Genomic DNA, 25,511 nt, shown 5'->3' with positions numbered 1-25,511 from the left:
CTACGTGGGTTCCTACTTCTCTTTGGGTTCCCACATGGGCCCTCCTGGCTCCTATGTGGGTTCCCTCATTTCGGTGGGGCCTCTCTGCCCCAGCCCCTTTCTCTCTAGGGGCCTCCGTCTTCACCACCTCTTCTCTGTGGCTGGTCTCTGACCGAGCCCTTGTCTCGGACACTCCCCCTTTTCTGCCTCAGGGGGCAGTGCTTCTTTAGATGTCCCTCTTGGTGGCAGTGGAAGCACTTTCTGGGTCTTCCCCCTGCCACATCCCTACTCCTGCTTGTTTGGGCCCTAGCCCTTCCTTCTGGGCTGGCCCGGGCCTTGGGAGTCCTGTAGGGGCACTCTCTCTTCACGTGCCCTGGCTCCCCACAGACCCAACAAGCTGGGGGCCCCCCTGTTACTCTCACAGGGGGTGCCTTTTCTGGGTGGAGCCTCTCTGCCCCCTCCCAGGAGGGACACTCCCTCCTTTAGTGTCCCTGTCACCTACAGGCGAAGCAGTTCAGCGTTCCTGGCCTCTCGCCCTCGGTGCCGGATCTCTTGTTTGGTCTGGGTGCCGACCTCCACAGCAGCCAGAACAACTCCCGCTGCTGTTCGGCAAGCCAAGCCACCCAGGCCCTCCAATAGAAGTCTCTTTTCTCCACCATTTTGGTCTCTCCATGTGGCACAATCTGCCTAGTCTGCTTGACGGTGTCCTTCTTCAGGCCACTTCCCTCCAGCAGTGCCCCCTAATCCATCCTCATCTCCTTCCGGCGGGAAGTAGGTTAGCAACAGTCCTTGCACCTGCCTCAGTGGCCAACCAAAACCCGCACAGTCTAGCCCCTTGTCTCAAGGGCCGGTTGCAGTTTGACTCAGCCATCGTATGGCCAGCTGCAGTACAAGAGGGAACGGGGGGACCCAGGCCCACCAACTATCCTGGGTCCAAACCCAGGGATCCTCTAGTGGCAGTCTCCCTGCTCTCCCCTTGTCCAACTGTCCCTGGGCCACTTCTCCTCTGGGCCCTCTAGGCCCTTTCTATCAGGGCCCGCAGTCTGGCAGGTCTTGGGCCGGAGCTGTAGTATGCTCCCTTGAGCCTGCCCAGCACTGCTCTTTCGGAGATGCTGGTCTCCTGCTCTGAAGACAGACCTTCTCCCATCAAGGTTTGGGGGATACTGCCTGCTGCTCGCCTGGGCAGCCTTTATATAGGGCCTAGCTTAGCCCTGATTGGCTGACTCTAATCTCGGCCCTGATTGGCTCTCAGTTGACCATTCTCTGATTGGCTACCAGCCTCTGGAGCCGCTCTGGCCTACTCTAGCGCCCTCTTGCATGGGGGTGGAGCAGCCGCCCCACCTCAGCGATCAGCTGTCGCAACCAGGCTGCGGCCTGGGCTGCGGGGCTGGCTCCAGGCACCAGCGGAGGAAGCACATGCCTGGGGCGGCATTCCGTCCATTCTTGGGGCAGCACAGGCCGGGCGACTTTTTTGTTTTTTGCACTTCAGCTGTTCGGGCGGCGGCAGTCCGAGCGTTGTTGTTGGGTTTTTTTCTGCTTCGGCAGTTCGGGTGGCAGCAGTCCAAGTGGTTGGGGGGTTTTTTTGGTTTTCTTTTTGCTCGCTTTGGCAGTCCGAGCGTTGTTGCATTTTTTTTTTTTGCTTGGGGCAGCAAAAATGGTAGAGCCGGCGCTGCTGGGCTGAGGTCGCTCAAGTGGTCAGCCCCTCAACACATTGTATCGGGGGTGGCTCAGGCCTGGGCGGGGCCCAAGCACCCCACAAACAACCAGACTTCAAGGGCGGGCCCTGGCCTGGGTGGAACCCTGGCAGCCAGCAAACAGACAGACTTGACAGGGCTGGCTCTAGCCTGGGCGGGGCCCCGGTGGCCAGCCAACAAACAGTTCCTGTCCTGGGCTAGAGCCTCCTTGCACCATGTAGGGGGTCAGCCACCCGGGGTGGGGTGGCAGGGGGACGCGGTCCCACCCTCCTCCCCCGCGTCCCAGCCCAAGGCGCTGGCAGGGGCAGGATTGGTTGCCCCTGCGTCGGCGGGGATCCAGCCGCAACACGCCGACTGAGCCGCGCCGGGCTCTGCAGCCAGCAGCTCCCGGGCTGCCCCTGGGCTACTTCCTGCCTCCCCGGGGTTTGGTACCTGCGGCCTGCAGGCCTCTTCCGGCTCCCTGGGGTAAACCGCAGCGGGTACTCCGGGCCAGTCCTCGTCCATGTCTGGGGTTAGGGTTAGGGGACTCTGGAGAACAGGCCAAGTGTCCTCCTCTGTTGCAGGCTGTTCCCCAACTGTGGTCAAGGGCCGGCCTTTTATATTTCCGACCCCACGCCCCGGTCCTTATGGCGAGGGGGGCGGGGCGATATAGGCTCTGCCCTCCAAGGGGCGTGTAGAGGGGCCCTCGCTCTCCCGCTCGGAGGGAGGCCGCTCAGTTTCAACAGAGTCTACCAGAGGCCCCGGTGGCCAGCCAACAGGCGAGGGGGGTGGGGCGATATAGGCTCTGCCATCCAAGGGGCGTGTAGAGGGGCCCTCGCTCTCCTGCTCGGAGGGAGGCCGCTCAGTTGAAACAGAGTCTACCAGAGGCCCCGGTGACCAGCCAACAGGCAAGGGGGGTGGGGCGATATAGGCTCTGCCCTCCAAGGGGTGTGTAGAGGGGCCCTCGCTCTCCTGCTCGGAGGGAGGCCGCTCAGTCTCACTACACTCCCCGTTTAGAGGGAGCAGGAGTTGCTGGTGGCCTTGGAGGCAGAATTCCTGCAGCGCCTCCGGCACTTGGCGCAAGTGCCGGATGATGTGAAGTTCGTTCATTATTTTGGCCGTGACGACCTCGTGCTGCAAGGGAACGAGGACCTGTCAGAGACTCAGATGCCCCCGTGGAATCGGGGAATTAAGGGCCCCTGGGACCAGCAGCAATTCCACCCAGCACCCGCGCACCTCTGAGGGATGGAGTCCCCCTCCTGACCCCCAGAATGGAGTCTTGTTTTCCTTTCAAGGGACCTCCAGTGCCAACAACCTCCTTGTAGGGGGAGCTCCTGCCACCTCCCACCCAGTGCCCCTGACAGCTGTTCCACCTCCAATCCACAGCTCAAGTTCTCTGACCCCTCTCCTCCACCCCCACCCAGGTTGGGCAGGGAGGGGGCTCTAGCGGGGCGGGGGGCGGAGGGATTCTGGCAGCAGTGAAGTGGGATGTGGGGAGCTTGAGACCTTTCCCCAAGTCATCCCAGGCACTGAGGCTGAAGCCGCAGGACGGCAGCCCTGGTGAATGGGGCAGATCAGCAGCCCCTGCTGAGTGAATCCTCCCGTTCTCTCTAGAGCGAGTCCAGCCCTGCCGGCAGCAGGACGAGCTTCCCCCGCCCATGTGCCTCAGACCTGCCCGGTCAGTCGCCATCACCCCTCAGTCCTTGGCCTCCCAGGCTGCCAGTGACGGGAACAACTCTGGGTGGTGGCGCGGGTGACAGGAGAGGCTCGCAGAGGGCACGTAGAGGACTCTGCTGCCCTTCCCAAGAACAGAAGTCCGTGCTGAGGCAATGCTTGTCATTCATTAGCCTTGCTAACGAGCTGGGCTGGAACTGCTCCGGGGACAACCTCCTCCCTCCTGCTCATGGAGGTGAATTCATCTCCCTTCCCAGGAGCACCTGCTCTCACTCTCATTCCCCACCAGTCGCCTTGCTGCCAGGCCGGCGAATGGCCAGAGGATGGGAATGAGGCCTGGGCCCCGCCCCAATCTCCTGAGTCTAATGCAGCTGCTCACCTTGCTCCCCATCAGCTGCTCGGTTTGCCCCAGGAGGGAGTAAGTAAGGAGCAGCCCAGCCTGGCTGACACGCAGCAGGGGGTCGTGCATGGCCAGCACTGCTGTCTGCAGGAAGAATCTTCTCTGCCCCTCCGAGAAGAATTTGGCAAAAACCTGAAACCAACCAGATGTGAGGCTTCAGCAGATTGCCCCGAACCAGGCTCCAAATCCTGGCCTAGAACGGCAACTCCGTCGCGTGGCTCCAGGAGGCAGCCACCTGCCCTGCAGAACTGTGCCGTGCCCTGGCAGAGTGTCCTTACCTCCCCCACCCTGGCGGTGTTCTTATAGCCGAGGAGCCGGCTGTCCTGGTGCCAGTCCCAGCACCAAAGGTCTTCGACCTCACGGATGGTCAGCTCTGGGAAAGAGAGAGACACATACACATTGGTCATTCTGGTTGCAGGGCTTGTGTCCTTCCAATCCCATTGGTGGCTGCACGGTGGGCAGAGCCCAACAGAACTGCGGGGGTGGTGGAGAACACAGAAAGAGAGAGAGAGAGACTGATCCGCCAGCCAGGGTCACTCGGAGAGAAATCGGCTGGGGTCCCAGTCTGACTCGTCTAGCCGGGTTCCTTACCCCTCTGGCGCAGCAGGAGCTGGTAGAGCCGGTAAACCCCCTCCCTGGCCTGCCGGCTGATGTCCTCGTCTGGGTCACTGATGGACAGAGCCAGCTGGGCCACGTGGTGGCCCATCCTGGGGAATTCGGCTGAGTTCTAATGGAAGGGAGAGGGAGAGGGGACTCCATCAGCATTTTCCTGTCAGCTCCCAGTCCCCGCCTGGGCCAGGACTCTCCTTCCCCTCAGCCCCTCTGCAGGAGATGCTAGAGGATAGGAGCTAGAGCTGAATCCTTAGTTATCTCTGCCCGCAAGGGAGCCCGGAGGACAGAGATGTGGGCAGGGCCCTCCAGGAGGATTTGCTTCCCCAGCTGCTCCAGGATGACGGGAAGGCAAGAACCTGGAGCCTGCTCCCCTTACAAGCGAGAGTCGCCACTTAACCAGGACAAGAAGAACTTGACTCAAGCCAGGCTCATTCTCTGCTCTGACTCTGCCTCCCCAAGAGGATCACTCCTAGCCCACAGCCCCTGCAGCCGCAGATCCTCCAGCCCATTGGAGCCGGCCCCCCTACGCCTGGAGTCAGGAAGCTGGGCTCAGAGGCCACTTACGTCAAAGTCAGGGAGGGAGATGACGGACGTGAGCAGGGCCGCGCTGCTCCTGATGGCCCTGGCTCTCTCTCGTGGCACCCTGGACACGGTCCAGTAGTGAATGTGCTGTGGGGAAAGGAGGCAGCTCAGGATTGATGAGGGGGTGCATGTGTAGTGCTAATGCCTCCCCCCCGCATCCCAAGGGGGCTGAGACATTGCATGCAGTGGGGGTGGAATATCTGATTCATTGACCGCAGAGTTTTAGAAGGGGACTCTTGCCCCCAGGACGATGCTTGTATCCTGCAGGTCACAGCTTGTCATTGTCTCTCTAGATTGGGACAATGCTCGGTGTCGGGGCTGGTCCCATCCTCCCTGAACTGCTGATTCCTGAACAGCTCCCCAGGAAGGAGACAGACCCCTCCCCCCTCCCTGGCTCTCAAGTCCTTGGCTGGGTGAAGGGACTGAGTGTGAGCACAATCCCCCCAGGAATCTCGGGGCCCGTCAGAGACAAGGGCTGATTCTCTGGGGCCCTCCTGTTTCTCTAGGAATGAGGCTGTGGCTCTTCTCTGAGGACCATCTTCTGGATCTCCCAGGAGGGGTTCAGACTGTCACTCCCCAAGCCAGCCGGGGGCCCTGTGGTTAGTGCTCGACACAACCAGGCAGAGCTCTGGCTTGAAGTCCCAGCTCCTTCCTCTGTCCTTCAAGGAGGAAGGGCCTGACCCTGCATTGCACTGACTGCCCTGACCAAGGACGGCCACTGGGGGCCCAGCTAGGAGGACAGACTGGAAAATGGATCTAAGAGTTAAGGTAAAATTGCCCCCACCCCCTCATCGGGCTCACCTCCAAGATGTAGTGGAGCTTGTCCGTGTCTGGGGTCTTTTCCAGCAGGTTCCCCAGCATGGCGTCCAGGAGGTCTGGTATGACCCTATGCAGATCCTGCAAAGCAAGGGAGAGCCATAGGTCAGAGTTAGGGAAACTGGGGCTACACCTGCCACAGGATGGGAAGAGGAGTCTCTGGGAAGCACTGGTGAGACCCCCAAACACATATCCTGGCCTCTCTCATTCACATCCCACTGCAGGCAATTAGCAAGGATTCGGGCAGGATAACAGCTGGCTGATCTACCTGGACTTGGTTGGTGTCCGTCTGCGTGCCCAGGGTGAACACGGCGTGCAGCATGGCTCGGAGGAGGTGGGTCTCCAGCTCCGGCTCCAGGGCAGGTGTCATGGTGCTGGCAAGAGAGAGGAGCTGGTATTAGACTGTGCAGTGCGGGGGTGGGACTGGCACCAACACGGACGTGAAACTGCAGGGAAATAGGCAGAGGCTGGCAAGAATGGAAACTGAGGCACTGAGCCAGGGAATGATAAGGCCAAGGTTTCCCAGACCGACAGTGGCAGGGCAGGAATGGCGCCTGTTCCCTGGACCCTGCTGCCCCTCCTGTATCTGATCCTGGGAGTCAGCCTCTCCCCAAAGCCATTGCAATGTGACTGGAGTGCAAAGAACAGAGCAGCCAGGAGAGGGAGTGACCCTTCCTGCCACCTGTGCCAGAGGAGTCCCCCTTGGGAGGTGACCTGGGAGTGGGAGGGGCAGTGACTCCCAGACACGGGCCTGAGCAGCACCGGGGTTAGGGGAACCGGGCGGGAGGGTCTCGGTACCTGAGGTTGGCCACAGCAATGAGGGAGTTGGCCAGGACGGCGCCGGGTGGAGAATTAGGAGGAAGCTCCTCAATGAGCTCCTGTGAGAGGCAAAGGAGACAAAGGAGCGTGTGAGATTCGGGCCTCACTGACACTCCCCAAGGAGGAGATTACACAGACAGCAGGATCTCCCCAGCTGCCTCCCGCTCCTCCGATTCCTGCCCACTAGTTCTCCCGTCTCCTCTCCCCAATCTTCAGCCCCAGCAATCCCTGCCCTCAGCTGCCCTCCAGCACCAGCCATCCCCCAACCATCGGCCTGGGGAGACCCCTGCCCCTCCCATGTCTCTGTCCACCCTCCAGCTGCCGGGCGCCGTGTCTCACTCACCACAATCCTCTCCACCACAGCCGCCTTCGAGCAGTGTGGCTCCAATGTGTCCTCCCCTCTCTGCTGGGCAGCGAGGCACGCGGGGTAGATGGCGTGCAGGAACTCGAGCTGCTGCGCCTCGTCCTGCGCCCACCAGGAGTGGGGTTAGGGGAGAGAGAGCCAGTTAGCCAGGGACCTCCCTGCCCCAGCCACACCAGCTGCAGGACTTAGGCCTGAATGGGGGATAGTGGGGACCTGCCTATTGTCCAAATCACCCACGACTCCTCCACAATCAGGGTCAGGAACTGGGACAGTGCCTGTGCGGGGAGGAGACCCCGGCTGGTGTGTGACAAACACCCCCATCTTGGGGGTCCCAGATCATGAAGGAGAAGGGTCCCGATTAGGGCCAAGACCTTCTGCAGGGGGTCAGGATGCTGGGAAGGAGCAGGACAATCTCAGTTCCAGCACAGCTGGGGAACGTTTGTACCTTTTCTCGGGCATGGAGCTGCTCTCGGATGTTCATGAGAGCAGCCTCCTCTGTTACCAAGTCTACCCGTTGTTCTTTCTCCTCGTCGTCCTCGGAGTCCCTGGCGGACGCTGCACCAGGGAGAGAAGGGGACAAGGTGACTCCTGCTGCCACTCGGGGGAAGGACAGGGGCATGGTGGGACAATGTGTCCCCTTCCCACCTCCAGGACATAGGGCAGATTGGGCCCCACACTCCCCCCTCTCAGTGATGGCATCAGACCCCAACTCCTTCAGGAGCCCATAGGAAAGAGACCCTCCCCACTGTCCTGGACTCCCTTGGAGGTGCCTCCCCCCACCCCCGCCCAATGGAGCACCAAGGACCAAAGTGGCAGCATCTAGTGTCCATGGGGTTCACATGGCTCAGGCCAGACACCTGGGCTGGAGACCCGCCCCCATAGCACTGCTCGAGGGCCTGGGCCCAGGGTGTTCACAGCCCCCTCCTCACCCCTCCCTGAGCCCAGCCTGGCTCCTCACCTGGAACAAAGCAGACGCGTCCGTCGGCCAGGCTGCTGTCCGAGTCGCAGGCACTGCTGCTGTCCGATGGGGAGCGGCCCGAGCTGCTGGGGCTGGCAGAGGGATCCTCCACCTCCTGCCCTGGGGAGGCTGGACGGTCCTCACTGACCGGGCAGGGCGATGCCTCCTGTTGGAAGTTGGGGCTGGGCGCCTGGGGCCGCTGCTGCCCACACAACAACAAGCCCCAGAGCCACCCTGCCCGGTTCCGCCCCTGGGCTGGGTCCTGCCTGCCCAGCCGCAGCCTGGCCCAGCTCCATTTTGGCCTGGGAGGTGATGCTCCCACCTCGGCACCTGTGCCGGGAGTGGGTTTCCTCCGCCAGAAGGCTGGGCGCTTCCACCTCCTGGCACGGCCGGAAGCTTCTTCCCCTCCAGCGGGGACGGAGGGGCAGCTTCGCTCCTGGGGAAGATGGTGGCTGCTTCCCTCAGGCTCTGGGGCCACCTGCACAGCCTTCTTCCCGAACATCCTCAGGAGCCTGGCCATCCTGGAACCCAGCGGGGAGCAGGCGTGAGTCTGGGGTCAAGGCAGCCTCTCACTAACCAGCCTGTTTGGTCCCTCCCCATCCCCGCCCCAGCCAGAGCAGCTCCTGCTCCCCCCACAGGGGTACAGGGAGGGCAAGCTACCCCCACTGGCAGGAGTTCATTGCATGCTCTGCTCCCCCTCAATGCTCCCCCTCGTCATCGCTGGGGCTGCAAGAACGGGGGAGTCTCGTCCTTTTCGAGCACTGGGGTCAGTCACAAAGACACTGGTCACTTTGGACAAGCAGCTCCCTCCTGCCACCCCAGACCACACTCACACCCCCCCACCTCCCGCCCAGGCTAGAGAAGGAACAGAACCCAGGCAGGGCCGGCTTTAGGCCGATTCGCCCGATTCCCCAGAATCGGGCCCCGCGCCTAAGAGGGCCCCGCGCACTCACCCTGGCGGCAGTCGTCTTCGGGGGCCCCGCTCCCCTGGCCAGAGCGCCGGCCGGAGCGCGGCAGCCCCGCGGCCCCGTGACCCAGGCTGGAGCGTGGCAGCCCTGTGACCCCGTGACCCTGGCTGGAGCTCCGGCGGAGCGCGCCCAGCCCTGCAGTCCCGCTCTCCTGGCTGGAGCTCCGGCCGGACCATGGCAGCTCTGCGACCCCGGCTGCAGCTCCGGCCAGAACACGGCTGCCCCACGGCCCTGCGACCCTGGCTGCAGCTCCGGCCAGGCCCGGGGCCCCGCAGCCCCAGCCGGACCGCAGCAGCCCTGCAGCTCCACGACCCCGGCCGGACCGTCGGCCGGACCGCGGCAAGCCCCATGGCCCTGCATTCCTGGCCAGAGTGCCATCCGGAGCGCGGCAGCCCCGCGGGGCCACCTCCCCCAGCCAGCAATCCGAAGTGCCGCCCCAGGAATTGGGCCCCGCACTTGCTAAAGCCGGCCCTGAACCCAGGAGTCCGGACTTCTCCTGGGAAACCATTCCCCACTTCAAAGTCCCTAGGCATAGCAAGGCTAGGGCCCCCTGGGTTCCCATTGATTTCCATGCTCAGCAGCTCACTGGGTCTGGCCCAGCTCAGAGACTCTCAGCCTGGGGAACAGTCTCCCACAAGGGAAGGGCTGGGAGCCCCATTGCTGGGACCTTGCCAAACACACTGGAGACGGCTCTGGGGAAGCCTCTTCCCGGTCCTAGAGCGAGGGGGTCCTGGGGGCTGTTTGCAAATCCAATCTCCTTTGGGAGAGATTCTCTCCCCCTCTTTCTGCCTCTCCCCAGACAGACAGGGGACGCCCCCGAGGAACCCTAATGCCACTCACTTGCTCTGGTGACGGAGCGATGGATGGAGGATGTTCAGGGTCGTCCCTCGCCCGTCTCCTCACTCACCAAGCCCAAGGCAGGCTGGAGAGGGTGGTGGTGAGCTGAGGAGTTACCCTGCCCAGGAAGCAGGCAGGGTGATGGCACGGGGCGATCGGCTGGCTGTGAAAACAAGAGTCTGTCTTATTGTCAAGGGACGGAGAAACTCGGCCAGCAGCAGGGGGTGCAGAACACCGCCCTAGTGCGGGGGTGACAGCGTGTCCGGGATCCCGACATCCCAGCACTTTACACACCTTCCTGGCCATTGAAGGTGGGAGCGCACTGCCCAGGAGGAGGAGGGTTTGGCTCTGGGGTTTCACTTCAGCCCAGTCTAGAGAGAGGGGCCCAGCCATGGACTTTGGCTCAAAAAGACCAAGTCTCCAATTTGTTAAGGGCGTTTTGAATTCGAATCCTGTGCTCCAAAGTGCTTGGTGTCATTTGCAAATTGTAGAAGCATGCTCTCCACTCCATTTTCCAAATCCTGAAGGAAAATATTGAATACTACCGGCCCCCGGACTGATCCCTGCCGGACCCACTAGGTACACCCTCTCCGTTGGACAGCCAGACATGGAGAAGGGCTCTTGGAGTCTGGGCTTTCAACCAGCTCTGCACTCACATTTCACTGATTACATCTAGACCACATTTCCCTCGTTCGCTTGTGAGAATGTCCCATGGGACTGTGTCAAAAGCCGTAGAAACACCAAGAGAGATCACATCTACTGTTTACCCATCTCCACTAGGCCTATAACCCTGCCAAAGAAGGAGCTAGGATTGGTTTGGAATGATCTGTTCTTGACAAGTCCATGCTCACTAGTAGGGTTACCATATTTTAATTTTTAAAAAGGAGGACACTCCATGGGGCCCTGCCCCAACTCCGCCCCTTCCCCGCCCCCAGCCCCGCCCCAACTCTGCCCCTTCCCCTGAACGCTCCGCCCCCTGCTCCTCCCCCTCCCCTGCTTCCCGCGAATCAAATGTTCGCGGGAAGCCTGAAACAGGGAGGCAGCAGATAGGCTGGGGCGGGCTGCGGCGCAGCTCAGTCCGGCCCCCGTGGCCGAGCGGCTCCCTCTGGCGGCCGACCGGCCCAGGCCAAGAGGCTCTGGCCCCGGCGTCTCCCGCCCGGCTCGGGCCCTGGGGCACTGGCCCTCGGCCAAGAGCCCGCGCCCCCGGCCCCCAGCCGAGCCCAAGTGCCCCTGCCGGCCCCCGGCCAAGTGCCCGCGCCGGCCCCTGGACCGGCCCCCGGCTCGGGCCCCGGCCGAGCACCGCACCAGCCCACGGCCAAGTGCCCGCGCCCCCGGCCCCCGGCCCAGCACTGCGCCAGCCCCCGCCCAGCACCGCGCCGGCCCCGGCCCCAGCCCCCGGCCCCAGCCCCCGGCCGAGCACCGTGCCGGCCCCCGGCCCAGCACCGCACCAGCCCCCGGAGCAGCACCGCGCCAGCCCCCGGCCGAGCACCGCGCCGGACCCCGGCCAAGTGCCCGCACCGGCCCTCGGCCCAGCACCATGAAGGCCCCTGGTCAGGCCCCCGGCCCAGCACCGCGCCGGCCCCCGCCCAGCACCGTGCCGGCCCCGGCCCCCGGCCCAGCACCGCGCCGGTACCCGGCGAAGTGCCCGCCCCGCCGGCCCAGCATCGCGCTGGCCCCCGGTCCCGCGTCCCCGGCACGGCCCCCGGCCCAACACCGCACCGGCCCCCGCCCAGCACCGTGCCGGCCCCCGGCCCAGCACCCGGCCGAGCACCGCACCGGCCCCCGGCCCAGCACCGCGCCAGCCCCCAGAGCAGCACCGCGCCGGCCCCCGGCCCAGCGCCGGCGCCGGCCCCCGGCCCAGCACCGCGACGGCCCCGGCCCCCGGCCCAGCACCGCGACGGCCCCGGCCCTCGGCCCAGCACCGTGCCGGCCCCAGCCCAGCACCGCGCCGGCACCGGCACTCGGCCCAGCACCGCGCTGGCCCGTGCCCCTGGCCCAGCACCGCGCCGGCCCCTGGCCGAGCACCGCGTCGGCCCTGAACCCCGGCTCAGCACCGCAGCGGCCCCGGCCCCCGGCCCAGCACCACACCGGCCCCAGCCCCCGGCCCAGCACCGCGCCGGCCCCCGGCCGAGCACCGCGTCGGCCCCGAACCCCGGCTCAGCACCGCACCAGCCCCCGGCCCCCGGCCCAGCACCGTGCCGGCCCCAGCCCAGCACCGCGCCGGCACCGGCACTCGGCCCAGCACCGCGCTGGCCCGTGCCCCTGGCCCAGCACCGCGCCGGCCCCTGGCCGAGCACCGCGTCGGCCCCGAACCCCGGCTCAGCACCGCACCAGCCCCGGCCCCCGGCCCAGCACCACACCGGCCCCAGCCCCCGGCCCAGCACCGTGCCGGCCCCCAGCCCGGCCCCTGGCCCAGCACCGCGCCGGCCCCCGCCCAGCACTGTGCTGGCTCCGGCCCCCGGCTGAGCACCACACCGGCCCCTGGCCTGGCCCCCGGCCCAGCACCGCGCCGGTCCCCGGCGAAGTGCCCGCACCGCCGGCCCAGCATCGCGCCGGCCCCCGGCCCAGCACCGCGCCGGCCCCTGGCCGAGCACCACGCCGGCCCCTGGCCCGGCCCCCGGCCCGGCCCCCGCCCAGCACCGTGTCGGCCCCCACCTCATGGCTCCTCCGGCCATGCCTTTCCGCCCCTGCTCGATTAAAGAGCCCTTTAATACCCAATCTTCTCTCTCCATTAAGGCACTTCAACACTTCAATGAAGTCTCCTTTCAATCTTCTTTTGATAAGAAGGGAGGCTGAGGGTTCTCACCAGAGAGTCCAAAGGATGGCTCCTCCGGCCGTGCCGTTCCGCCCCCGCGGCCCCCCCCCTCCCATGGCTCCTCCGGCCGTGCTGCCCCCCCTTTGCGTGCAGGAGGTCAGGGCAGGCCAAGCTTCGGAGCGGAGCGTGGGCCCCGCCCGCTGGCGCCATGGTAACCCCTGACTAAGGCACCGCTTTTGGAAAATGTGCTGAGGGGAAGTGGCTGCTTCCCCTGCACCGCCTCTAGCTACGCTACTGGTGGGGATCACTGCCGGGGCACTATTTCAGCCCCACATTTTTGGGTGGACCTCCCACCGTGGGAGCTGCAGAGCACTCCCCCGCGACACACAAACACACACCCCCTGGTGTTGGGAGGGGAACAGGGGAAAGGACAAAAGAAGCAAGAGAAGAGAAGAAAGGAGGGAGGGCTGGAGGAAAAGGGGAAACAAAACGGACAAACCCCAATGTCCCCAGTGATTCTAAGGGACAAAATCCCGGGTGTGGAATAAAATTCTGCCTCAAGCTCGTGTTTTCCATGCCTAGAATTCAACTCTCACCCGATGGATCAGACTGAACAGGTTTCAAACCTCGAGGAGGCTCTTACCTTCTACACAGGGACGTCTGCTTTCTAGTACAATCACGAAAAGGGAAGGAGAAAACTCGACAGAGGTTCCTCCTGCCGCTCACCTACATGAACCCGAATGTTCTCTCAGTCCTCAAAGAGAGACCTCGAGACAGAGACGTGCTGAAGCAAAGCCCCAGGGGTCTCTGAGCTTTCCCGGGCCACTCGCCTCTGTCCTGCCTGGCTGATGTCAGCATCTCTCTGTGAGGTCACCACCTTTGACCAATAGTCTGATGTCCTGCAAAAGGCCTTTGTGATGTCACTGCCACGCCCCTCCCTTGTGGTGCTAATGTCCTGCCCCTGGCCAGGCACTTGGGAGCTTTGAGCTACTCCCTGTGGATCACCCCACTCAAGGCGTGTTCATTCTAGGAAGCAAGCCGACTAGACAGTAAAACCTCAGACGCTGCTCCCAATGCTACACTCCGTTTTTCAGAAATTAGTAGACTTGATGGCCAGAAGAGACCATTAGAGCATCTAATGTGACCCCCTGCATGTCACAGGCCTCCTGTATGACACCATAGCTACTTTGGGGGCAAACACATTCCAGAAAGGCATCTAGTCTTCATTAAATGTCATCAAGAGAGAGCGAATCCACCACTTTCCTTGGTAGCTTGTTCCTGTGGTGAATCATTCTCGCTGTTGAATATTTGTGCTTTATTTGTAATATGAATTTGTCTCTTTTCACCTTCCAGCCACTGGGTCTTGTTCTGCACTTCTCTGCTCGATTACAGAGCCCTTTAAGACCCAATCTTTTCTCTCCATTAAAGCACTTCAACACTTCAATGAAGTCACCTTTCAATCTTCTTTTGATATGCTAAACAGATTGAGCTCTTTCAGTCGCTCACTATAAGGCATTTTTCTCCAGCCCTCAGAACATTTGCTGGCTCTTTGCTGCCCCAGCTCCAATTTCACAACATCTTTTTCAAAGGAGGACACCAAAACTGGATGCAGTATTCCAATATCAGTCTCACTGATGCCGTGTCACCTCCTGTGACGCTATTGACATAATCTGTAACTGTATAGATCACCGTTGCCACCACTGTTATATATTTGCAGCCAATATTGTACAAAGGTTGTCGAGGAAGGGGTCTATGGAGAGGTTCTGATTGGCTGATTATAATTATGCTATTTGTATATGTGTATCAGTTTTGTAGTTGACGTTCTGAATATTGGCTCTGTACTGTCTGTATTTCAAGCTTGTGCTATGCTTCCGGGGAACACCCCAGACAAGTTGGTGTTAGTTCTGCCTAGCCTGCTTGATGGCCCACTAAGGACCATGAGCTATACAATTGACCCATTGAGAGAAGGTGGATACACCTTGTGACTCAGCAAGGCATGCAGGGACCTGCTTATGGACAGAACTCTAAGGTTTTTCTATGCCACATGCTGGATAGAGTGTTCTTGGGACAAAGAAAGCAAAGACCACACGGCAAGAGACTATAAAAGGCTGATGCCTCGTCTCCATCTTGTCTTCAATCCTGCTTCATAGCTCTGGAGGGACTTTGCTATAAAAGGAAGCTCTATACAAAGGACTGAATGATCCATCCCAGCTGTGGATGTACTCCAGAGACTTGATTTGAACCTGCAGTTTATTCTATCACTGCTACAAGCCTGAACCAAGAACTTTGCCATTACTGTATGCAGGGCTGGCTTTAGGAAGTGTGGGGCCCAATTTGAACATTTTAGGCGGGGCCCCGACAGGGATGATTAAAAAAAAACACGTAACCCCCCCCCCCTTCATTTCTTCCATGTATTATTTACTTTCCATAACTATATAAATAAAATTAAAATTATATATTACATACATTGCTAGCCGGAGGCAGGGCAGGAGTGACTGGAGGTAGGGTCTGCCTGGAGGCAGGGCAAGGCGTGTGGGGCTGGCTGCGGGCAGGGGGTGTGGGGCTGGCTGGATACAGGGGCTGGCTGCGGGCAGGGCAGGGGGTGCAGCAGGGGCTGGCTGCAGGCACTGGCTGGCTGGGGCAGGGGGTGCGGGTCTGGTTGGAGACAGGGGCTGGCTGCAGGCAGGGCAGGGGGTGCAGCAGGGGCTGGCTGCAGGCAGGGAGTGCGAGGCTGGCTGCAGGCAGGGGCTGGCTGGAGACAGGGGCTGGTGGGGGTAGGGGGTGTGGGTCTGGCTGGAGACAGGGGCTGGCTGCAGGCAGGGTAGGGAGTGCGGGGCTGGTGCGGGCAGGGGGTGCAGCAGGGGCTGGCTGCAGGCAGGGGGTGCAGCAGGGGCTGGCTGTGGGCAGGGGGTGCGGGGCTGGCTGGAGACAGGGGCTGGCTGCAGGCAGGGTAGGGGGTGCGGGGCTGGTGCGGGCAGGGGGTGCAGCAGGGGCTGGCTGCAGGCAGGAGCTGGCTGGAGACGGGCTGGTGGGGGCAGGGGGTGCGGGGCTGGAGGCAGGGCAGGGGGTGCAGCAGGGGCTGGCTGCAGGCAGGGCAGGGGCCCCCCTGCTTCTACCACCTTGGCCCTTTAAATAGCTGCCGGAGCCCTGGGGAAGCTGTGGGGCTCTCGTGGCTATTTAGAGGACCGAGGCAGCAGAGGCAGCTGGAGCCCCGGCACTTTAAATAGCCCCTGGAGCCCCCTGCTACCCCAGGGCTCTGGTCCAAGCACTAGACTCCTCCCCATAAGCACCATAGCTCCCCCGTCTCCTCCACTGGTACATAAAACTACAAGTCCCAGAATCCCTTGCTTCCGCCATCCCACCTCCTGAAGGGGCAGCCAATGGGCCGGAGCCGTTTGCTGATTGGCAGGTGCGCGGGCCAGTCGGGGCGAGCCCGGTCCCGGCGCGTGGTGGCAGTAGGCGATGGCGGCGCCGGGCTGGGAGCGGGCGCTGCGGCTCGTGCTGTGCGCGCTGGGGCTGGTGCTCTCCGTGTACGCGCTGCACGTGGAGAGCTCGCGGGAGCGGGACCCCGGGTACCGGGCCATGTGCGACCTGAGCCCCTCCGTCAGCTGCTCCAAGGTCTTCACCTCCAGGTGAGCGGGGGGGACCGGCCCCATTGCAACCCTTCGCCCCATGGCATGACTCCCCCTTCCCCCATTGCAACCCCTGACACCATGACATGACTCCCCCTTGCTCCTCTGCAACCCCCCGCCCCATGGCATGACTCCCCTTTGCCAAGCACCCTTCAGAGCTTCCTGTGATAAACTGCGAACTTTGGACAATAGCGGGGTGCTAGGAAGGGTCACCCCCTTGTGTTGCTGTGACTATGCGGTTTTGGCGGAACCCAACTGAGAGTGCCAACTCAGGACAAATTGCTAAAACAGGGCAGTTACAGCCCAAGGCTGGGGGTTTTCCACCTCTAAGGCAAACCAAACCAGCCAGACTAGGAGGACTTCGGTCTCATCCCACTGGCTAACCGCAAGTCTCACAAGCAATCTCCTTAGACACTCCAGTTTCCCAGTATAACCACCAGGGCCACACGTTATGGGGACAAATGGTTATGAAAACCAATACCCCAGTAAAAGAAAAAGGTTCTCCTGATCCCAAAGGACCAAGCCCCAGACCCAGGTCAATATACAAGTCAGATCTTATCCACAAAACACGCTGCTGCCGATCCTTTAGAATCTAAAATCTAAAGGTTTATTCATAAAAGGAAAAAGATAGAGATGAGAGTTAGAATTGGTTAAATGGAATCAATTACATACAGTAATGGCAAAGTTCTTGGTTCAGGCTTGCAGCAGCGATGGAATAAACTGCAGGTTCGAATCAAGTCTCTGGAATACATCCCCCGCTGGGATGGGTCCTCAGTCCTTTGTTCAGAGCTTCAGTTTGTAGCAAAGTTCCTCCAGAGGTATGAAGCAGGATTGAAGACAAGATGGAGATGAGGCATCAGCCTTATATAGTCTTTTCCAGGTGTAAGAACACCTCTTTGTTCTTACTGTGGAAAATTACAGCAAAATGGAGTCTGGAGTCACATGGGCCAGTCCCTGCATACTTTGCTGAGTTACAAGGCGTATCTGTCTTCTCTCAATGGGTCCATTGTATAGCTGATGGTCCTTAATGGGCCATCAAGCAGGCTAGGCAGAGCTAATCTCAGCTTGTCTGGGATGTCACCCAGAAGCATAGCATAAGTTTGCCATACAGACAGTATAGAGCCAATATTCATAACTTCAACTACAAAACTGATACACACATATAGACAGCATGATCATAACCAGTAAACCATAACCTTGTCCTAGACACCCCATTTGACCCCCTTTATACAAGATTTGGGTGCCACTACAGGACCTTGGTTGCAACAATGATTGATATGGTCCCAGTTTATGTCAATAACGTCACAGTTGCCCCAGAGTAGCCTGGGTCAGAGCCCAGTGGGAGGCCCTGGGCTCCCCCACCATCTGCTGCGCCCTTCCCCCCAAAAGGGCCGAAACCCTGACCACTAGGCAACATCCCCATGAGCGAAGGCCATCACGAGGCATCCATCTTCGAAAGTTTGCAGTGGATGCGGGAACAGAAAGGGGAGAGAGGATGAGGGTGGCTCTTGGGAAGAGGGAGAGAGGGAGCCTTATGGGAATCTGTTTACCGCCATCAACCCAAAGATCAGATCATTGATGCCTAGAATCTTCCCTGACATGTTGTAATTGATTACTTTGCATTTATCAACATTGAATTTCATCTGCCTTTTTGTTGCCCAGTCACTCAGTTTGGTGAGATCCCTTTGTCACACTTTGCACTCTCTTTTGGACTTAACTAACTTGAGTTGGTTTGTATCAGCTGCAAATGTTGCCACCTCACTGTTTACCCCTTTTTCCAGATCACTTAGGAGTATGTTGAACAGAACTGGTCCCAGTACAGAGCCCCGGGGGACACCACTATTTACCTCTCTCCATTCTGAAAACTGACCACTTAGTCAGACCCTTTCTTTCTTGCCTTTGAACCAGTTACATATCCCAGAGAGGACCTTCCATCTTATCCCATTTTGCTTCAGAGCCAAGGGAGGGCCCTTCTCAAATGTTTTCTGAAAATCTAAGTACACTATATCCACGGGATCACCTTTATCTACATGCTTGTTGACTCCCTCAAAGAATTCTAGTAAATTCGTGAGGCATGATTTCCCTTTACAAAAACCATGTTCACTCTTCCCCAACAAATTATGTTTATCTATGTGTCTAATAATTGTGCTCTTTATAATTTCACCCAATTTGCCTGGTACTGAAGTTAGCCTTAGTTGCCTGTAATTGCCAGGAGCATCTCTGGAGCCTTTTTTATGCATTGGTGTCATATTAGCTCTCCTCCAGGCATCTGGTGTGGAAGCTGATTTAAAGGACAGGTGACTTATTGCTGTTTAATTTATCAATTTGTTCCAAAACCAGTAAGGATACTGGTCCTTACTGAATAGTCAAGTCATGATCACTGGCCCCAGAGCAACCACGGACATCCAGTCCAGTGATCAGTTCATCTTTATCCAACACAAGGAGGCCCACAATAGAGTCACTCCTAGTTGGGCACAAAACTTTGCATTAGAAAAGTATCTATAATTTTTTTAAATGGCCAAGGACGATTTACTCCTGGCTACGTGAGACCGCCCCTGTCTGTCTCCCAGTAGGAAGTCCCCCGGGCTAACCTAATTTCTTCCCACAAGTCATAGACAGGTGCAAAAGGAGAAACATTTCCTGCTCTCTGGTTTGGATTCAGTGAATGGTGCCAGCCCCCCACCGGTTCATCTGCTGGGCTGTGTCAGTAGCAGCTTGATCCCTGTCCATTCGAGGTCCGGGGTTCTCAATAACCAAGAACGTAAAACAGGTAATGATGTGTCTAATGCAGGGGCTCTCAAACTTCATTGCACTCCGACCCCCTTCTGACAACAAAAATTACTACACGACCCCAGGAGGGGGGACCGAAGCCTGAGCCCTCCCGACCCTGGGTGTGGGGGGAAAGCCAAAGCCCAAATCCCCCCACCCTGCGTGGGGAGGCCAAAATCGAAGCCCAAGGGCTTCAGCCCCAGACAAGGGGCTTGCAACCCGAGCTTGACTGCCTAGGGCTGAGGCCCTCAGGCTTTGGCTTCCCCCTCAGTCGGGGGGCTCGGACTTCAGCTTTGGCCCCAGACCCCAGCAAGTCTAAGCCAGCCCTGGTGACCCCATTACAATGGGGTTGTAACTCACTTTGGGGTCCTGACCCAGAGTTTGAGAACCACCTCCCTGCCCACCACTTTTTGTACCCTCTCTCCCCTACCTCAGTGGGCTGTAACCAGCGACATACCCATCGTCCCCCCGGGTTTCCCCATTTCCCCTCCCCAGGGAGAATTTCCATCTCCTCTTCCTTATTGCCCAGATTCCGCTGCCAAGAGCGGTGTTGCTTCCCTTCACGAGTGATATCCTGCAGGGCACATACACCACAGCACAGCATTCCCCTGCGTCCACACTGGTGTTCCTGGCTTACAGATAACCCATCCTGCAGTGAGAGACACCATCTCCCGTGTCCCTTTCTTCCCTCTACTGCAAGGTGCTGGGGGAGAAAGAGAACATGTCCCGAGGGCTGAGGACCCATGGGATTGCTGGCGTTGCCGCATGCTCTCCAGGAACCCTCAAGCCTCTGCAGCATCAGAACAGCAGAGCCTGGATTGGAGCAAGGGAAAGGCCTGTTTTCCACAGAATCCTTCCCTCAGGCCTGGAGCATTTAGGGCAGAAATCCCTGTGGGAGTTAATGTTGCTCTAAAAAGAGCTGCCAAGCGGGGGGTGAAGCTTCTTGACAACACCACACAAAGGGATCTGTTTGTTGAGCTGCATAAAGCCCTGCACTGATTCTCGGAGAGGATTCCCCCGAGCAGTTGGGGGAGGCAGGACCTTATTCCTTACCTCCCGTGACAGGGCCGTGTGAGAGCTTGTAGGAAGCCAGAGGCAGCTTTCTAGAGGGTTAATTCAGAAAGTCCCTGTGGAACCTAGGGGCTGCGGCCTACGGCAGGAAGGAGCCAGGTGGTGGTTGGAGAGACTCTAGGAGGAATGCTATGGGATGGCGCTCTGATCTCCTCTTCACTCTGCTTCTTCCTACCCCCACCTTTGGGGTAAGTGCATCACCTTCTCCTTAGTGCCTGTGGGCTGGAAAGCAGAGATGGAAGGAGAAAGGTTGCCCATTCAGCCCACGCACAGGGGGATCCATTGCAGCTCATGTCCTCCTGCTTGTCCCAGCCCAGAGCAATGCCTGTCACCGAGCCTGGACTCTGTGACTGCATTAGTTGCCAACAGGGGAGTGTGGCAGGAGAGGACACAGAACATGTCTACAAATCACTTTTTCTGGACTGCTGAGGTGGGGGGAGAGGCCAGAATCCATCTGGTGCTTTAGGACTCTGAGGACGCTCTGGGATCGGGAGCGAAGTCTCTAGAGCCTCGGGAGGTGCAAGTTTGGAGACATGTGGCTCCTACCTAGTCCAGCGTAACCTGCCGTGCTCCCCCACAAGAGCCATGGTAACAGGCAACACTGCCTCTCTCTTTCCTTGGCCACATGGATCGTGTCCTTTTTCTGGTGGCTAGTCCAGAAAAGGAGGACAAGAGCTCACTACTGCTACCACCTGAGGGAGTTGCTGGGTTGAGATCAGCTGGTAGAAGGAGGCAATAGCCCGAGAATCTGGGACTTCAAGCCCCTAGAGTGACCTCTTACCTTTATAGACCCCCCAGCCCCATACACAGCTATTTTAAAGTTTAGCCTGATAGTAAAGAGACCCCTTTTCAACCCTTCAGCACACAAGAGAGAGCCGGCAGCATTTGTCATTAAACTATTTATTTCTCCTCTCCTGGCTCCCAAACTGCTTCTCCTCCCTACTGCCGCCAGCCACCTTCGAGTTCTCCCTCTTCTCTCCCCGGCTCTGCTCACTTGATTGCAGCAGCTCAGCGGATGGTCCAGCTTTACTCTTTCACTTCCATTCTTCTTCCCTTCTTTGGGTGGCTGCATTCGCCATTGAGCAGGCTGATGGAAATCCCTGAGTGCTCGGCCTAGGCCAGGGGTCTCCAACACGCGGCCTGCGGGGCTATTTCTCTAGGTAAGCGGCTCCAGGCCACAGCCCAATGCCATCCTGCACCCCAAACCCCTGCCGTGAGCCCCCTGCCTGGACCCCAACCCTCAGCCACACCTCGCACTCCCTCCTGCCCCCTGCACCCCAACTCCCTGCCTGCACCCCAACCCCCTGCTGCACCCCTCCAACTCCCTGCCCTGAACCTCCTGCCTGCACCTCAACCCCCTTCTGCACCCCAACTCCCTGCCCTCAGCCTCCAGCCACATCCCACACCCTTTCTGCACCCCAACCTTCTGCCCTGAGCCCCCTGTCTGAACCCCAACCCTCTACCACACACTCCCTCCTGCACCCTAACTCCCTACCCTGAGCCCCCTGTCTGAACCCCTCACCCCTACTGCACCCCACACCCCAACCCCCTGCCCAGAGCCCCCTACTGCACCCTGCACCCCCTGCCTCACCCCTCCAACTCCCTGCCCTGAGCCCCCTGCACCTCAACTCCCGCCCTGAGACCCTGCCACACCCCTCCTGCTCCCTCTGGGGGCAGGGCCTCGGGCAGCGAGGGGGGAGGGGTGTCAGTGATGCGGCCCTCGGGCCAATGAACTAGTCCTCATGCAGCCCTCGTGGTCATTTGAGTTTGAGACCCCTGGTCTAGGCTCACAGGCCCAGCAGCTAAAGCCAGGCCCCACTGAGAGCAGTGGGAGATTAGCCTGGATTGGCAGGAGTTGAGGCTTGGCCCATAGGGACCCCAGACACTGCCGCTGCTGCCACCTTCATGGTGAATCCTCCAACGCCTCGCCAAAGGGCTCTTCCACATTCTGCAAACTGGCCTCACGGGCTGACTGTCTAGGAGAACAGAAACTCTTTGTTAGAGCCGGAGAGGCTCTTGCCACGGCTCCCTGAGGGTCCCAGTCAAACACCTGCGAGTCTCTAGGAGGCTCTCAAGCAGTTCCGGGCTCAGGCACTTGTCACCCACTAGCAATGGTCTCTGACAGCGGCATTGCCAAGGGGAGCTCAGCAGATGGTCCCTTCTATGGCTTCCTGAGTGGGAGGGAGGTTGGTCTTGTCATTTAAGGCCTAGTGTCAGAGTCAGGGCTCCTGGGTTCTCTGACTTTGTCAGGGACGTCATGTGTGACCTTGCAGCCAGTTGCTTTCTATCCCTATGCCCCAGCGAACAGGGATAATACTGACCCACCTCAGAGGGGCTGGCAGGGGTCACCAGCGTCATGACTCAAGTTGGAACGAGTTGTGCTCTTCGTAGTGAAGGGCTCAGATTCAGTCCCCATGGATGCCCAGGGTGTCTGTATTGTGGCCCTGGTTTGACTCACCTAGCATTACAGGTTGCTTAGCCCGGTCCTGGCCAGGCGTGGTGCATCTGCTCCTGGCCCTCTCATCACACACAAGAACATGGCCCACCAAGGACAATCCATCAGCTCCCAGCTGTTCAGCTCCAGGGTAGATGGGGAGCCCTAGCCGGACCATAGAAAGACAGGGGGGTGTTCTTTGGTGGAAACTGCTGGAGCTCCAGCCTCTGCTCCCACCTCCACCCCCATGCTGAGGGCTTCAAAAGTGGTGCCTGACCCCAGGTTAACAAAGTAGCCGAGCTGAGGCCAGGGTGGGACTGATCCTAAGAAAAGAGCAGATTTCTCCTCTGCTCTAGGGAGATTCCCCTAGGAAAAGCAGCTGGGGTGGGGTGATACAAGCACTACCCCTCAGCCCTTGAATAGCGGGCAACTGGGACTTTGGGAGCCAAGGGACTCGTGTATCTTCCTGGAGATCAGAAAGGGGCAATGGAGAAATTGTATCAAAGTCCATGTCACGGCTGGGTCAAGGGCAGCCAGACCTACTGGTCAGAGCCAGAGTCCACACTCACATGACAGGAGTCGAGAGTCAGCCGGGTCAGGATACTGGAAGATCAGCAGCAAAAGACAAACGTGCGATCACCACCACAACTCAGATGCCAGGAAATCAAGCCAGGGGAGCGGCAGCAGAACCAGGCAGCGCACGGTCCAGAACCGGGAGCAGGCCTGGTGTTCAGTCAGCTTCGTGTTCCTGCTGCTGTCTTACGCAGGGCCAGGGAGCTTTCCTGGGACTCCTCCAATAGGACCTCAGGAGTGGAGCCTCAAACTGGGCCTGAACTTCATGGGTCCGAGGTAAGCAATTTTCAGCAGGCTTCCAGGTGGAGGGTTGGAGTGTGGCTGCTCCCATGAACCCTGCAGACCTGGGTTGGAGACCCCTGGGTCGTGACAGTGAGTGATCTCTCCCCGCTCAAACCTCCTGCAGCAGGAAACCGTCTCCAGGATCCTGGACACCGCCTCTGAGAATAAAATGAGGATATCATGATGAGAAATAGGGCTCTGTACCAGGGCTGGAATCCAGGGACAGGGAAAGCTCCCAGCCAGGCTATGCATCGGGGATGCCATTTCTCCCCCAAGAGACCCACACGCCCCAAGAAGTAAATGGCTCTTACCTCCATGAGGGCCTGGGGTCTTCCATCTAAGCCTCTTTGAGAGCCGGCATTGCTGGGACGAGGTGACCTGTCCCCACTGCTCCCTGACGTGGCTCAGCTACAGGAAGCGCCCGTCTGGGAGGCTGTGCCAGATCCCAGGGCCTGGAAGACAGCTGGGAAGGAGGCTCCTATTCCTGTCACACCCAGAGACCCCATAGAAGGGCCAAGGGGAGAATAAAGGGCAGGAGGTGAAGCTAGCCCTGAGCCTCTGTCCCACCCCCACCTCCTCAAAAGTGGAGCTTTCCGAGCTCCAGTGGGGCTGTGGCCCTGACACAAGGGCTTTTCTGGACGATATGGGGCAGGGAGAGCTCTGCCTGGGCGCAGCGGGAATGAGGGGAGGTAGACAGAGGGGAGTGGGTGCAAAGGAAAGAGGTCCTGCCCCATATGAAGGAATTTGGGGGGCAGAGGGAAGAACCCTGCTCCACAGAGAGGGGAGAGAGTTTCTGTGAGTGCCAGGGGGCTCCATTTCCCCTTCTCGCTCTCCCAATCAGAGGGAGGCCACTCCAGCTGGCCCAGTCTGGTCCTGACCACAGTCTGCAGGGTAGCAGTGGGCCCACAATAGGGCTGGGCGGTTTTGACGGGGTTGGGACTCACCAGCATGGCGCCTCCCGCTGGTCGCTCTGGGAATTAGCTCAGTCCCTGGGGAACGCCCTCTGCTGGCAGCGTCCCATCTGTCTCTTGTCCTCCGTTGGCATCTGGAGCCGCGTTGCTCACTGCCTCCAGCAGTGTCCACTAGTCCATCCTCACCCCATTCCAGGGGCGGGGGTTAGCAACAGTCCTTGCACCTGCCTCGGTGGCCAACCGCAACCCCCAAAGTCTAGCCCCTTGTCTCAAGGGCCGGTTACAATTTGTCTCGGCCACCCGATGGCCAGATGCAGTACTGCCCAGCCCGAGATGCTGGTCTCCTGTTCTGGAGACAGACCTTCCCCCATGAAATTCTGGGACAGACGACCTTCTGCTCTCCTGGGCAGCCATTATATAGGGCCTAGCCTAGCCCTGATTGGCTGGCTCTAATCTCGGCCCTGACTGGCTCTCAGTAGGCCCTTCCCTGATTGGCTGACGGCTTGCACAGCCATTCTGGCCTACTCTAGTTCCCTCTCACATGGGGGTGGGGCAGCTGTCCCACCACAAACCCTCCCCCTTAAAAAATGCTCACGGGGGAGGGGAGGAAAGGGGTCCCTATCACCCCAGCTTCCTTCGTAGTGGGGCCTGCAGGGCATCCCTTTCCTCTCGCAGGCCCTCCAAAGTCTGGAGCCAGCTGCTTCCCAGCTGTAGGGTCTGGGTTCCCACTGTAGAACGCCCTGGTCCTACGTGGGTTCCTACTTCTCTTTGGGTTCCCACATGGGCCCTCCTGGCTCCTATGTGGGTTCCCTCATTTCGGTGGGGCCTCTCTGCCCCAGCCCCTTTCTCTCTAGGGGCCTCCGTCTTCACCACCTCTTCTCTGTGGCTGGTCTCTGACCGAGCCCTTGTCTCGGACACTCCCCCTTTTCTGCCTCAGGGGGCAGTGCTTCTTTAGATGTCCCTCTTGGTGGCAGTGGAAGCACTTTCTGGGTCTTCCCCCTGGCACATCCCTACTCCTGCTTGTTGGGGCCCTAGCCCTTCCTTCTGGGCTGGCCCAGGCCTTGGGAGTCCTGTAGGGGCACTCTCTCTTCAGGTGCCCTGGCTCCCCACAGACCCAACAAGCTGGGGGCCCCCCTGTTACTCTCACAGGGGGTGCCTTTTCTGGGTGGGGCCTCTCTGCCCCCTCCCAGGAGGGACACTCCCTCCTTTAGTGTCCCTGTCACCTACAGGCGAAGCAGTTCAGCGTTCCTGGCCTCTCGCCCTCGGTGCCGGATCTCTTGTTTGGTCTGGGTGCCGACCTCCACAGCAGCCAGAACAACTCCCGCTGCTGTTCGGCAAGCCAAGCCACCCAGGCCCTCCAATAGAAGTCTCTTTTCTCCACCATTTTGGTCTCTCCATGTGG

The 25,511-nt window shown here is 59.9% G+C and overlaps 3 protein-coding genes and 1 long non-coding RNA gene across 5 annotated transcripts in view; 1 reads left to right on the top strand and 3 right to left on the bottom strand.

Moving 5' to 3' along the window:
- Positions 1-25,511, bottom strand: part of RNH1 (ribonuclease/angiogenin inhibitor 1) — a 102,671-nt gene that overhangs the window by 46,962 nt on the left and 30,198 nt on the right. The gene's annotated exons all lie outside the window — the stretch shown is intronic.
- On the bottom strand, positions 11-4,813 carry LOC135982968 (uncharacterized). Its single transcript, XM_065591945.1, has 4 exons — positions 4,318-4,813; positions 4,005-4,099; positions 3,706-3,858; positions 11-2,786 (listed from the first exon to the last, which is right to left on the bottom strand). The coding sequence occupies exons 1-4, from the start codon at positions 4,430-4,432 to the stop codon at positions 2,298-2,300; spliced, it is 852 nt and encodes a 283-aa protein (XP_065448017.1). The 5' UTR covers positions 4,433-4,813; the 3' UTR covers positions 11-2,297.
- LOC135982967 (vitamin K epoxide reductase complex subunit 1-like) lies at positions 15,782-19,024 on the top strand. Its single transcript, XM_065591944.1, has 2 exons — positions 15,782-16,069; positions 18,679-19,024. Exons 1-2 carry the CDS (start codon positions 15,900-15,902, stop codon positions 18,896-18,898), a joined length of 390 nt encoding a protein of 129 aa, XP_065448016.1. The 5' UTR covers positions 15,782-15,899; the 3' UTR covers positions 18,899-19,024.
- LOC135982966 (uncharacterized) lies at positions 23,192-25,492 on the bottom strand. The gene is made up of 3 exons (XR_010600462.1): positions 24,143-25,492; positions 23,510-23,682; positions 23,192-23,356 (listed from the first exon to the last, which is right to left on the bottom strand). It is a non-coding gene; the product is annotated as an uncharacterized LOC135982966 (long non-coding RNA).

This window comes from Chrysemys picta, chromosome 4 (assembly GCF_011386835.1).
Source record: "Chrysemys picta bellii isolate R12L10 chromosome 4, ASM1138683v2, whole genome shotgun sequence".
Classification (NCBI taxonomy): Eukaryota; Metazoa; Chordata; order Testudines; family Emydidae; genus Chrysemys; species Chrysemys picta.
Note: the sequence above shows the minus strand (reverse complement) of the source record. Positions and strands in the feature narration are given on the sequence as shown.

What these genes read in the sequence shown, in the direction of transcription:
- LOC135982968 (XM_065591945.1), bottom strand. Translation starts at nt 4,432, where the DNA reads ATGGGCCACCACGTGGCCCAGCTGGCTCTGTCCATCAGTGACCCAGAC. An exon ending in GCTCCTGCTGCGCCAGAGGG is followed by an intron (nt 4,100 to 4,317) that starts GTAAGGAACCCG and finishes TCTCTTTCCCAG; the next exon opens with AGCTGACCATCCGTGAGGTC. An exon ending in AGCAGCTGATGGGGAGCAAG is followed by an intron (nt 2,787 to 3,705) that starts GTGAGCAGCTGC and finishes GTTCCCTTGCAG; the next exon opens with CACGAGGTCGTCACGGCCAA.
- LOC135982967 (XM_065591944.1), top strand. Translation starts at nt 15,900, where the DNA reads ATGGCGGCGCCGGGCTGGGAGCGGGCGCTGCGGCTCGTGCTGTGCGCG. An exon ending in TCCAAGGTCTTCACCTCCAG is followed by an intron (nt 16,070 to 18,678) that starts GTGAGCGGGGGG and finishes TCTTCCCACAAG; the next exon opens with TCATAGACAGGTGCAAAAGG.